Raw genomic sequence first — 15199 nt, forward strand, 5'->3', positions numbered from 1 at the left:
GCAGCGATACAAAAATAAAGGAATCTGTTGCTTGTAAACAAAGTAAGACGCCATTGTATATTCAGCTGCACACATCGCGGTATGTTCGGCGTTTCAAGGGGGAACAAATGCCGTCCTTATTTCCGGGGGTTTTTCAATTTGAAAGTCTGGTTTCGATCTTTGATTGTTAATTTACCCTGTCCTATGTATTTACAAGCAAAAGATTTTAGAATCGGGTCATATCCCCTTTTGAATGGTTTGACCAGGGCATGGCCGGGCGTCAATCCTTACGTAATACCTATTGTTCAGGGGCAGTGGCGGATCCAGGGGGGGGGGGGGCCCGGGGGGCCCCCCTTGAGAAAAAAAAATCATGTAAAATCACATGATTTTTACGGGGGGGGGGGGGGGTGCAAATTGAAAATTTTTTTGAGGATCAAAAAAAAAAAAAAATGTGCTCACTCCCCCCCCCCCCCCCCCCCCCCCCCCCCCACTGAGAGACTTTTCGGCCGGCGCGATTTTCAAATTTTCGGGAGCAAAAAAAAAAAAAAGTTGGGCCCCCTCCCCTAAGAAATCCTGGATCCGCGCCTGTTCAGGGGGATGAATGAATAGATCATCCCCCTGAAATATAGGTATCAATTACAGATCTACGCCCATGGACCAGGGACTTGATAGAGAAGGACTGGACTCAAGCCGGCGAAACTCTTGTAATTTATTCAGCGCATTCGTGAGTTCTAAAGCGTAACAATGGGATGTGTAACATTCCACTTGGCTTTGAAGTTCCATGCTCCGAACCGCGCTTCCACTGCGGGGACTTTCGGAAGCCAGGCACCAGTTTTATATTTATTACAAAATATTAAATTACCGGCAAAATAATAAAAAACTTTATATGGGGATTGTATTGGGAATAGTGCATCCACCCCCCCCCCCCCCCACTCCGAGAACGGACGAACCCCATGCGTGTTACCAAAAAGTCCTGTAAAGGGGTACTTTCCGTGCGACAAAGTCCGGCCCGAGAATTGTAAAAAAAGGGGGTGTATCAACTTTTCATCCGGAGATTTCTTTAAAAAGGGGGTGTTGTTTTTTCTTTTTTTTTCTCTCATCTCTTTGGACTCCTGAGAAATTATTCCGAATTTAGGGCGGTGGAGCCAGGTGTCAACATCAAAAACTAAACCATAGGTTAGGTTAAGTTTTTGAATTTTTGATATAATTTTGCAAGTATATGTTCTTATTCAATGAAGTTTGCCCTAAAGGGTAATCAAGTATCCCCAATCATGTGAGTAGAATTTCAGGTCACAAAGTCAAGGTTAAAGGTCATTTCAGGTCACAAACTTAGACTATGTTGTGGCATCATCATCAAAAACTTAACCTGAGGTTAAGTTTTGGTGGTATTCTTCTCAAGAGGGCAAACAAAAGATATTAATGAAGCACCACTTCGGCAGTGATTATTCTAAAATTCGCTAATCAGGACGTCTCCATGTTAAAAGATCTGTTGATATTTTGGGGGTCATTATATTCTGAAAGCTAACTACGAAATAATCTATTAGTGTACATTGCGAGCTTTGGAATGATCAAAATACACTTTGTGTTCTTGGAATAATGTATATCTGTACGATTTAAAACTCTTAAGATTTCTTTGGTATCCTGGTGATACAACATTATGCCACTCACAACACAATGCATCATTCTTATAGCCTCGTATACAGTAGTTAATGCAGAATAAAAAGAAACCATATGTCAAGAAAGGCAACAATAATGTATACAGACAGAAATCAATGTAACTTTTCATACTTATGTTTATTAACAATATGCACATGTGAAACCAAATAAAAGTAAGACATTGGTAAAATATAACTTAAAGCAACAATAAACAACAATAATACATCTCATACTATTTCTGACATGGTCTACATCAGCCATGAGTCTGTTATGTATGACAAATGAAAGACATTACCACCATACTAACACAACTTTATAACATTAAACGTCATATTTCACCCCCCCCTCCCCTTTCCACACAATTAAAAAAAAAAGGGAGAATGTAAAATCAAGACAATATACCACAGCTATCTGTGCATGGACAGAAACAAGTCATTTGTATGAAATTGGGAAACCCATCAAGACAACTGCTGGGTGCGTGTTAATGAAAGTTGTGTAATAATTATTCATTTATGCACCGGTGGTACATTCTATGATACACAGGTATACACAGTCAAGAAGGCAAACAATAGGTTTTCGAGAAGCACCTCCATCACTTTGGAAGTAATTATTCTAGAATGCACAAATTGGGACTTCTCCATGTTTAAAGGATATATGGATGTTTTGGGGTCATCAGTACAATTGCTATCTCCGAAGGTGCTCATTAACATGCACTTTGGAAGCTTTTGAGGAGAAAAAATAATTCATCACCATAAAAATATGTACCTGTGTCACCATAAATGATAAATTGATATAAAGGTGATTTATTTGAATGCACATTAACCTGTGTAAACAGATATTCACTTACCGGGTAGTTTAAAGCTAATTCCCCAGCAATTCCGTTGATGTTGCTACTTATATGGTTAAAGATATCACCTCACAGTCCAAGATAACCTTCCTAGCAACTAAAAAGAATAATTATGACATCATCATACAAATTAACATGATAATGATACTATCCTTTATGCACCCGGTTTAAAGATATGTAGGGTATCCAGTTGTCTATAGTAATGCTATTCAACACACAATATTGATTACACGACTATTTCAAAATATCAGATGAAATAAAACCCCAAAACAATACTGTAACTTCATAATGAAAATAACATAACATAATTAAACAATCAAGTTTAGATAAGTAACAACAACAAACATTTATTGCCTTACCTTACAACACTAATGGGTAAGTTTTTATTTACTAGGCAAATATTGTGTATTTTAGTATTTAGGAGTAAAAATATTTGTCAACAAACTAACAAATTTTCTGCTTGTACTACATGGTTATTGCTGCTTTCACGATTAACCTACACATATTCAATTTACACTTGTATAATGAGTTGCTTGTAAGTAGTTATACATGTACCTTTCTCATTTGTAGCACTGACGTTTAATTAACCTGTGTACAAATAAATAAAATATTTAACATTTAAAAATTAACTAAAGATTCACAGGGATCTTTTTTTCATCTGAATAATAAGATTAAAGTACGGCAAGGAATATTAGGTTTGATTTTGGTAACAAGATAAAAACATTTTAAAGTAATAAAGGAAAGTATGTGTAAATGTGGGTAAATAGATTAGCATATCAAATGTGTAGCACTATCACTTTGAACAATAATGCATATCATACAGCCCAAACTTTTGAGTTTAGAGTCTCAGCTGAATGATGGGAAGAAAGAAATACAAATTGGGGAAAGAGAAGCAAAATGAAAGTAGAGACAATGATGAGAGAATTCCATTCCTTAAATGCTTCCCAATTATTTAAAATACACACTATGTAATATCTATGAATTCTATTTTGTTGTTTTGTTGAAATATGAAATGTCAAATATGTCCCTTTTAAAAAGCAGTTTTCCCTTAGGCCTAAACGAAAAAGATGTTGTATTGCCCTTTGCAACCGACCCAAAAATCTTGAAATCTACAGTCGGCTTTTAAAAAAAGTTATTTATTTTTTCAAAACCGTTTTTTAAAAGAGAAAAAAATGTGGAACCAAAGGGAGTTGAAGAAAAAAAGAAGAAGAAGATTTCTGACTGACCGACCCATGTTTTGGCACCTTAAAGGGCAATACATCTTTTTTTTTTTTTAAGGCCTTATGCCTATGCATAAGATCATTAAAGATATCGTTTTCTATACACCCTTTTATGTCATTCATTGATTAATATTCTTCATAAAGTTTCAAGAGCAAGGATAATTTTGGTAATTTCTGTTTACTAAAGGGTTACTATCTGATGGCAAGATTTGTTTAAACTTCCAATTTTGAATTCATGTATCTACATGTAGCATTTATAATAAAAGGTTGTAAAGTTTGTAAACATTTTATAAACTGATCATTAAACTTAAATATACTTTTGACCTATATTTGTGATTTTGTGATTTTTATTCAGACACAATCCAAATTTAAGGTTTGGTTTCAATTTAACCATGCATGAAAAAGATTGAACTGTGGTCATGCTCCATAGTTTGTGAATCTAAGGAAATATTTGAGTATTACTACATTCCTATTCAATCAAGGGAAATTCTTTGATGAATCCTTTCCTCTTGTCAACTCAAACCTTGCCCATGAAACCGTATTTAGGTTGAACTGAATTTGCACTCCATCATGTGACATTAGGCTATAGCAAGTAACATTGCCTGTATTGTTTGTTCATGTTGGAATGATTACGAACCAGTTTGGAAATATTCTATGACTGAAAAACACAAATGTGTTAATGAACAATAAATATTAAATAGGAGAAGGCATCACATCCTACAGGCGAATTTTCAAATTGATATATATCAATAAAAATATCAACAGAGTAATAAAGATGAACTATAAAGAGACATTGAATACCTAAATAAACCCCTCAATATTTTTTTTGAAACTCAAGCTTGATCAATAATAGCTCTTTTATCACACTGCATAACTGCTTTGGTATTATCATTAGAAACTGTTTTTATTCTTCATTACCATAATTGTTATGATTTTCCAGCCATGGAGTGAGCAGTACATTCAATGTGCATAATCAACAGTGAGAAGTTGCAAAATAAACTGATAAGCCTGGACATGCTGATATTATTAGGCAGCACTCTTCTTTTTTGACATAACTAAATAAGAGAGTGTGATTTTGTGTAAATGACAGTGGGTTTATTGTTCCCAGGCCCAACTGGTCATCCATGAATGCCCAATTGCAAGGAATCTGAAATGAAAATTTATGCACTATGGTCACATGTCATGCAAGATTTGCTACTGTTTGGTTATCAACTGTCTGAAGCATCATGCCTAGGACCCTAGGTTAACAACTGTTGACAAGGACCACGCAATAGGGCAATTTGAATGCACAGTTAAGCAAGAGCAGTGCATTGTGCAACTTTTCCATTTGACCTTGCTCCTTATTTTGATCTAGTGTACATTCCATGACTGAAAAAATAACAAATAAGGTATCCTTTTAAAAAGCAATAAACCCACTTTCCAATTGTACTAAACATAGCAATGATTATGCCATGACAAGTGAGATTAATTGATCATACTTGAGTTTCCAACCATTTTTTTAAATGAACTGTCCATTAAAAATAATAAATGCTTCTTTATTCTCAACAAAGACAGAAATGAGTCTGATTACAGGGTAAGTACAACAGATGCTATATAACTGAAAATCTGGATAAATGCAAGTAAAAATTATCCTTCATTTACATCAGTAAATCCGCAAGCCTCATTCTTTTTTTTAAACTCCAACAACTAATCTGGATCAGACATTCTACATAAAACTTCAGAAAAATAGGGATTTCTACATATTTACAACATCAATATTAAATACAGCACATTTGTAATATATATATGTATTAATTTTTATCCCCACTAATCTTTAACCAAGCTTAAACTATGGCTGACAGATACAAAACATTCTATAAAATGGCAGGATAAACTTTTACTCATTATTCTTCACATCCTTTTTTATTTGTAAATAAAACAAACAGATTGAATTCATATAAAACGGAAAAAAACTTTCTAAATAACCAGGAAACAGAATCTGGACCAGAACTACTAATCTCAGCATCTTTTATCTTCATCTTGTTGATAATGCAGTCGACCTAAATAGGTCATTTAAAGTTGTCTATATCCAATATATAAACAAGATTGTACTACATGTATATTTCTTCATAATTTCTGCTACAGCGTATATACTGGACTTTCAGAAGTAAGATAATACGCATCTCAACCGAAATTCCAAATAAAAAATACAGTAATCTTTAACAAGACAAGAAAGTAAAAAAGAATATCTCTATAAATGTAAATGGAATCTTTTTTTGTTGTTTTTGTTTGTCAATACATAAAAACTGTACTGAGGTCATAAATTTTATACACTTTATACACTGGGCCCTGTAACATAAAAATTATAATCAATTGAAATTTAAAGATCTTCCAAATAAGACAATGCATTGATATAATTGGTCGTATTTACAATTGATTGGCAGCTCCTATGATACAAAGTCCAAGTTTCCAGTCTTTAGACCTTCGTTCACATATGCCGCATATTGCAACTCTTTATAAGACACGGCCCAAAACTCAACTTCATCTTTAACATCGCATATCTACATAGGGTTTCTATTTTTGGTACATATAATACATACAAATCCCTCTTGAGAGTGGAACAGGAAATTTAAGTCTGTACAAATATACAAATACATTTTCATTCATAGTCAAATTTTATTCTATCAAATGATAATTAATAGATTTAGATACATGTAAAATTAAAAATTTGATAATTTATGATTTGCTCATACATCTGATTCATAACCACCGATTGTAATTATAACATAATTATCATGTTCACTGCTGGTCTATAGATGTCATTTTTAAAGATCAAAGATATCATTTAAAATGATAACAAAACTTAATTTGAGACAGTTTTGAGCTTTTTAAATTTTGTGCACACGTATCTAATACCTGTACAAGTAATTTGGCACTTTCAAAATAGTTCACCTTCTTTAGTAAACCAAATATTTAATCATCTTCTCAAAGACTTTTCAAAAATTAATATCTATATCCAGAAATAATTTCCTTCAATCTCTATAATTTTGTATTTTTTTTTAAAGGCAGTTATTTTCCATATATGATTCTTATTCAGAAAGAATGAATTAACTATTGTTGGCAGCACAGCGATGAAAGATTGTATTTGCTGCTCAATTTCCCCATCTTGATTCATACATGACAATAATTGGGCATTGTATTTGACATGATTTTGATATGAGCTCACATTTGTTTCTTAAACTTTGGGATTGAAAAAAATGGCTATCAATAATAACCATAATTGAGTTGTGAATGTAAATCAGCAAATATATCAATATTCTACAAAGCAGGAATGACATGATCATTACAACAACACAAAAAAATTTAACAAAATAAGTGCAAAAAACTGGGAGGAAGGATATCAACAACATACTAAAAAACTCTCACTCTTTATCACTCTATATGTTTACCTTTCTCTCTCTCTTTCTTTCTTTCTTTCTCTCTCTCTCTCTTTCTCTTTCTCTCTCTCTCTCTCTCTCTCTCCCTCTCATGTTTCCAAATGCAGTTCATCACGGTTTGAAAACATTTTGCCTTCACTACATGTACTTTACAATTTTAAACCTCCTATGTTTATGTCTTTTGAACATTCATAGGGAGGATGTACATGACGAGGCTGGGTTTGAAAAATGATCTTGTTTCTTCATCAAGCAATATAGCATACTGCAAGGACCATCTAGATGCAGACTGCCTGAAAGTACAGCTTGTCATCACTCCACCAAGGAATAAACAAGAGTATCTCAATTGTTGTACTTAGCAGAGAAAACAAAGGAAGTATGAGACACAAAAATAGGATAATTAAATGCATTTCCCAACTAGCCAAACACACACTATACATCTGTATGATAATATTCATCCTGCTATCACCCCTCGGCATGCCTCGGGGTGATAGCAGGATGTAACGTTCCCTTGAGCCTATACAAAAAACTATGTCTTTCATAGCAGTCATATCTATACCATCATAATTTAGTGTAAGTTTTTCCCCAAGCTATTAAGCCTTCTGGTCTTCAGCATGCACCCACCAGGCAGGGTGAGGAGGCAAGATGCTCTAACATCTTGTTCTAGTGTCTCCTTCCAGGTTTGGTATATTTCCTATATATACAAATAAAAACGGTGCTTTACAGTATAGAGACACACCATACAAGAGGAAAAAGTGGTGCTTTTATTTGGTGTTGGTGTTAGTCTGTTCCTTTGTATTGCCTGTCTTGTAATCATTATACATGTCAGTCATTCTGAGATGCAGTGAACCAATTGATTGGCCCATCAGAGCTCTCAGTCAGAGTCTGCTGTTTCAGCACATTTTAAAAGATAATGATGTTTGATGATGCTATTGTTTACCTTTTGTAACTTATGTAGAATATGTATATATATATATATATAGGAATAGGTATAAAAAATCTGTTTTTATGACCATTTTAACACAAGGAATCATTTGACAGCAAATGAGTGTTACACTATTAAATAAAAATGGCAAAACAAGCATAAAGAGTAATATTGAAGTGAGTTGAGTTATACAAGCATATAATATGAAAGGAAACAAAAGTATATAAAATCAACATCTACATGTAAATATTAAATATAATTAATTATTCTATTAAACATCACTTGAAATAATACTGATTGATTAGGATTCCAAAAGCTGAAGTAAAACCAGACACGATAGCATCTGAGCTCTCTTTGCATTTTACAACAAGTCCACCGCCATTTTGAATCACAGCGCGCTTCCATTCAGCTTGAGCATTGGCACAGACATCCCAAGTTTACTACTCTCCATCTACTACACGGTTGTGTTTCTTACAAGTGTAGGTGACCTTACTGGTGATTGTCTTGATGATCGAGTTTGTGATCGTGTCGGTGACGATCGTGGCATTGTTGAGTGTGTTGGTGATGATTGTTGCGGGCTTGTTGCTCTGTGTGTGGTGTTGATTGTTGGTAACATGGGACATGTTTCAGCAGGTGTCATTGGCATGCTATCGGATGACCGACAGCGATCGTACGGTGGTGGACTTGCTAGAGTTGATATTGTACCTGCAAAAAACAATCATTGATTGAATTGAATCAATATTTCATAATGCAGAAAGAATAAAACAAAATGACAGACTGTGATTAACAGTTGAAATCAAAAATATTTTGCCCCTGGAATGACTACAAAATCCATTTAAGGTCCTCCAAATTTCCTCAAGGATATAAGTTCATTTTATCTATTACTACATAAGTAGGAACAAGGGTGCTTAAAGAAAAGGAGAAAGTCCCAAACTAACAATAGTATGAGCATGAATGATGTAGAATGGTTTTGAGAAATCCACTAAATAGAAAATTGAACAGATGTTTGGAAGAAAAAAAAGTTATACAATCATTTTTCATGTACGGGCCAAGATAAAAGTTTGATCATTATATGGATAGGAACACCTCCATCACTTCATTTTCAGTGTATGCATAGAGGCCTACCTTTTCTCTTCTAAGATATTTTGGGGTATTCTAAGAATATGCAAACTCTATCATCTGAATTATATCTGAAGGTGTAGTAGGCTCAGAGTCAGGTAGTAGCCTAACATTATCAAGTTGGTCTGAACATCTGGAATCACATGAATGTCATGATTCATCTCCTGTCTACCAAAGGATTCGGGTCAGGGTTAAGGTTACGATTAGCTAGCATTATTTGCAGTAGTTCCAACAATTCCATGATCTTACTTATATCTGAAGGTGTAGTCGGCTCTGAGCCCGGTAATAGCCTAACATTATCAGGTTGGTCTGAACCTCTGGAATCCCGGTTATGATTAATCTCTTGTCTGCCACTACGTTGTGAAGCATTCTGCTGTCCGTTGTATGGAGGCGGCATCTCAATTCGGTTACAGTCTTTGAAAAAACTATAAAACACAAATATTGAAATGATGAATAACAGATTGTAAAATGTTTGAAAAAAGTTTGGACATCTCATTCTGGAAATGGTTTCAAGGGTACCAATCAACAACAAATTGTTAATGTACACATACAATGTATAAACCTTCTCTGATAGTTTAAACAGATATCTGGGCCACGTCTTTTAAAGAGTCCTCCAATCAATCGCAAGTTTGTAGTCTGTCTCCTATCTCTTATGCACTAAGTTGCGGTTAATATCAACTCTTCATAAGACTGGAGTCTTCTCAGCCCCTCAATCTTAAAGGGGAAGTCCACCCTAAAATTAAGTTAGTTTTAATAGGAGTAGAAAAATGAGAGAAACAAGTCAGTGAAAGTTTGAGCAAATTCCGATTAAAAATAAGGAAGTTAGGATTTTTGAAGTTGTGATCAATCAAGCACAAATTGGCAACTCTATGACGTATCATGTGAGCTCAACTTCCATTTGCTCAGTACTAAAAAAATCTAAAATTTTCATTTTCCCTCAAGAAAAATTTCAACCATATATGCACCCTAAATATAATAATTGCAAATATGTTTCTATACTCCCCCTGCAAGGAACAAATATATATTCCGTCATCAATAACGAAGAAAACATGATTTTATGGAATATTATGCACAAAGCAAATGAAGGAGAGCTCGTATAATAAGTCACAGAGTTGCCAATTTGTATTTGATTGATCACAACTTCAATAATTCATAACTTTCTTATTTTCATTCAGAATTTGCTCAAACTTTCACTCACCTGATTTTCTTATTATTCTGCCTCTATCGAAACAAACTTATTTTGGGGGTGGACTTTCCCTTTAAGTATCTAGATTTGCTTTGGTTTTACTCACGAGTATGGAGGTGGGGGTTCTCTGAATATAGCGCCATCTAGGTCGTCTAGAGCAGGAACGGGTGGGGGACCTGACCCTGGCTCAAAATCTCCTTCTTGAGTGTCTCTCAATTGCTGTACTCCTAGATCAAGAGAAACAGAACAAATATACACATCAACGACCATTTGTATATAAACTTCTTAGAGATTCATCTTCATTGTAAAATCCTCCAAAATAATGATGCACACTACATTTAACCTGTGTTTGATACAGACATTTTCACTTTTTTTTAAAAACACAATCTAGTTTACCTACATGTATAAAGACAATACAAAATAAATTATCACAAACTTAACAATAACAACAACACCTTGATATTGAGAAAAACTAATTGGTTTATTGATCTATTTACAGATGTATTAATGAAATCTGAATCATGCAAGCGCAAACATGTCTAAATGAATGAAGCTTCATATTCAAACTACCGTAGAACTGACAGAGCGGTCATTATTAAAGTCCATTCAAACCTATGCACTCTAACATTTTGTTTTTCAAATTGAAAGAGCTGTAATAAAGTTTGCTCCATGTAAAATATATGTAGGCCTACCCATGTATCTGATTAAGCATTACAGGTAAATCTAAGAATGCAACAATAGGGTCTATTTCAACTATTACTCCTTGAGGCTTGTCTATGAGTATTATTAGGACAAGTAGTAGAGTCAAAGATATACTTACTGTATCTGAGATAAGCTATTCTCTTTTGTCTCATCCTATACACCATGAAGAGCATCATACCAAGTAAGAGGAAGGATGTTATCATTGTCAAGACCCATCTCATATTCTCAGACATTATAGCTGCTTCAGTAAAGAAAGGAAAAAACAAAAATATTAAAATAACAAATTAGCATTTACATGTGTATGACTTCTTTCCTATACTAACCTATAATTGTTTTGAAATATAAACAGCAAATCATGAAAACAAACGTAGAATACCAATTGATTGAATGTACATATACTTACTCAATAAACTTAGTAAGACTAGATCTTTGAGCAGATCATTTACAATTTACCTAAATGTACGTGAATGAGTTGATGAATAGTCATTAAAATCAATGTAGTGAGCAGCAGAAGAAAAATAGAAAGAGAATGGTAAGTGATTTAACCCTGGAAAGCTCCACAAGAACTTAGGTAAAAAATATTTTAAAAAAATCAAAAGTGTATAAAACTGCAGTGAGAAATTTGCACTTTACACAGAAGAAAAGAGCTCCTGTGAACAGTAAGGTATCACTTTCAAAAATTATCTTTCCTTAATCATACTTTAAACCTCTGCTAAAAGATCAAGATATAAACAACATATGAAGAGATATTGAGGAGGTTAATGAACTTACGCTCAGTGGGTTCATTGTTCCCTGGGATGGTAGGATCACCTTCAAGGCATGTATACTGACAGCATTCATCTGGGTTATTCTCAAACTTAGAGCAGGTCGGAGGTGCGCATCCCGCGATACTGCAGATGTTCGGTACACCATGAAGACAGGTACACTGGGTGCATCCATCGTGGCCTGGGGGTGTAAACGTGTGACCCTCTGGGATAAGGTGACCCTTGCGATCATAGCAGGACTTGGAGGCCACTGAAAACAAGAAGATAGGATGAAGGTCAGAGGTTATATTATATTTAAACTATTATTAATTATTATATCCCACATACTAAGAATCTTGCTCTACGATTGGTCAAAAGTACATCACTTGATAAAAAGATATTTCGCCCATCATTGATGAGAGAAGACAAGTTTGTTACACTGTGTAGAAAGTACTACTATCTACACAGTGCATCACACTTTCACCAAAGACAGTAGTACTTTCTTATCCAAAAGCGCACTAAACCAGGCGTAAATAAGCGCGCAATTAAAGAAAACACGTGCGCGCACCGTACCCACAAGGGTTAAACTTAACCTTTTTGGTGTGAATTTGAGCCTAGGTGTCTTTTATGTAGATGCACACACGTCCTTTTCTTTCTGTAGTTAAATTGTTTCAGATGTGGAATATAAAGCAAATAATCATCTTTTGGTTTCAGGCGATTTGTTTTTTTTCTTCTTTTTAATAATATTATAGTTAATGTTTTGTTTAACTTTGTTTAATTGAACTCAAGATCGATCCCCAAATCAAAATTTCGTGCACATATTATTGAGTGCTCTTCATCTTTCTTATAAAGTTGTTCTTAAACCACCGTGTATAATTCTGCTGCAATCTCTTCTCATCTTTAATTTAAAATGTAATGTGGAACCTCAACAGTTATAAGAATTTGTTTATGCTCATAGGCATTATACATCACTTTATATGAAATGATTTAATGATATATTTTTATGATGTAATAATTCCATTCGACATAATTTGACCTTACCTGTCACACTACAGACACACCTGCATGTATACTTTTTCAGTCTATCGATCTCATTTTAACAATTGCAATATAATAATTTCCCCCTCTCTCTCTTTCTCTCTCTCTCTCTCTCTCTCTCTCTATATATATATATTAATTTTTTTCATAATTTTTTTATTTAAAGAATATTTTTACTTGCAATAATTGGTCCAATATTTCAAGTAACTGTTATAGGTTGTTCATCCATCTATTATCATTTATTTATATATGTATATAACTTTCCTGTTTTTTATGCACATTTTATGTAAACATTGCATTATTGGTCCCTGGACTACTGCATTGTACATTGTATATGTTGATATTAATAAACCGAAATTGAATTGAATTGAATTGAATTGATGGCAAACTATCACTTCCTCGTCGATCAGAATGTATACGCTATCTTTCCTCAGCTTCGCTTTGGAAAGATAGCTACATCGAGATCGTGTCGGAAGTGATAGTTTGTCCCATTACCTTCACCAAAGGTAATTATTTGCTTACTATAATAAAATGGCTTTTCAAATGTAAACAAGTCAACACAAAGCGTAGCATCCCCTCGCAGGGTACAAATGGCCTTGATACGTCAGAACAAGTTACCTCCATTGGACCATACTATTATATTACTATGCAAGGAAGTTAACCACATTTTCACATACATAATTAGGTGTTTTTGCATATGAGCTATGACCTACATACTCAGAAATCAAACTTAGGCTGTACATGTATTTTTATACCATGTACCTTTATATTCAATTTCATTAAAATTTGTCAAACATTACTCAAGTTATCAAATGGAAACCAGATTCGCATATTTAACGAGCTATGAACTTTGACCTACATACTCAGAAATTGAACTTAGGCTGTGTTTTGATACCATGAACCTTCATATCAAATTTCATTAAATTCTGTCAAACAATACTAAAGTTATGGATCGGAAAACAGATTCGCATATTTAATGAGCTATGACCTTTGACCTACATACTCGGAAATCGAACTTAAGCTGTGTTTTGATACAATGTACCTTCATATCAAATTTCATTAAAATTGTCAAACATTACTCAAGTTATCGAATGGAAACCAAATTCGCATATTTAATGAGCTATGACCTTTGACCTACATACTCCGAAATCAAACTTAGCCTTTATTTTGATACCATGAACCTTCATGTCAAATTTCATTAAAATCTGTCAAACATTACTAGAGTTATCGATCGGAAACCAGATGTACATTTTTTCGCATATTTAATGAGCTATGACCTTGGACCTACATACTCCAAAATCGAACTTAGCCTGTAGTTTGATATCATGTACCTTCATATCAAGTCCCCCTACGGCGCTAATGTCCTTTGGCAAGACATTGATCTACATTTGCCACTCTTCACCCAGGTGTGAAATGGGTACCAGGTAGGATGCAAAAGCTAGTGGCCCGTAATCTGAAGTTTTGTCCAACTTAGCCACGTCTAAAGTTAAACAACTGTTTAGTTAGACACGACTTAAACACGAGGTCGTGTCTAAGTCCTGTCTAACTTAATTTGGTATTCTGAAGTCGTGTCTAAGACCGCGTTCATGCTTGATTTTGAAGGCAGAATGAGCGATTTGTAATGCTCATCGTAATCGCAGTTCCACGGTGCACTGTTCATGCTCACTTCTCCAGGCAATTCTCCTTGGGTGGCCTTCAGCTGGATTCGCAAACCTGTGTGTGCATGCTACGTAGACCCACTAGAGGTCAGTGCGTTGACCCCATTTAAACGCGTTTACAAATTGTAAACGCATCTTTTTGTGAGTTTACGATCGGCGATCGTGATCGCCGTTTTTCGGTGATTCTACAAAAGTGAGCATGAACGCAAGCGTGTTTTAAACTAAACGCGTAACAGATGCCTGATTCTGCCTTCAAAATTTAAGCATGACTAAAACAACTAAACAACTGTCTAAGTCCTGTCTAAGTGGTGTTTAACTAAACAACTGTTTAAGTTCTACGCAGGTCGTGTTTAACTTTTAGTCACGACTTCTGCACATGCCCAGTAGGCATTAATTCTGACGAAAGACCCAAAGCGCATGCATGCGCGCACCGGATAAATAAATTAACGCGCACAGCTACCTGTGCGCGTGCTGGTACCATGGTGATGTGATCGTGACGTAACGACTAGACTGCGTGTACGTACGTACATGTACATACTACATGCACGTACTGTACACTGAGATTGACAAACACACTACTTATCAGTGCCTCATAGTGCTCGGAAGAACCAGAAAAGAAACTTCTCCAACAAAATGGTTAGTTTATTATAGATTATGGAATTTCCAACATGTCACCAGTAGATAAGAATAGTTAATATTATCGAGAAAAAAAA

The 15199-nt window shown here is 34.7% G+C and overlaps 1 protein-coding gene across 2 annotated transcripts in view; it reads right to left on the reverse strand.

Annotated features, from left to right (window-relative positions):
- Window positions 1–3758: 3758 nt before the first annotated feature.
- The window catches only part of LOC763357 (integral membrane protein DGCR2/IDD), a 32542-nt gene continuing 21101 nt past the window's right edge, over window positions 3759–15199 (reverse strand). The window contains exons 6-10 of one of the 2 annotated variants that reach the window (XM_001199299.4): window positions 11819–12061; window positions 11166–11288; window positions 10452–10572; window positions 9409–9584; window positions 3759–8745 (exon numbers count right to left, since the gene is read on the reverse strand). In XM_001199299.4, the coding sequence (XP_001199299.2) occupies window positions 8495–8745; window positions 9409–9584; window positions 10452–10572; window positions 11166–11288; window positions 11819–12061 (914 nt within the window). In that variant the 3' untranslated portion in view covers window positions 3759–8494. The remainder of the gene's footprint in view (window positions 8746–9408; window positions 9585–10451; window positions 10573–11165; window positions 11289–11818; window positions 12062–15199) is intronic. The other variant, XM_011678608.2, reaches the window with a different exon arrangement.

The sequence above is a fragment of the Strongylocentrotus purpuratus genome, unplaced genomic scaffold (assembly GCF_000002235.5).
Source record: "Strongylocentrotus purpuratus isolate Spur 01 unplaced genomic scaffold, Spur_5.0 spur5_scaffold_2, whole genome shotgun sequence".
Classification (NCBI taxonomy): domain Eukaryota; kingdom Metazoa; phylum Echinodermata; class Echinoidea; order Camarodonta; family Strongylocentrotidae; genus Strongylocentrotus; species Strongylocentrotus purpuratus.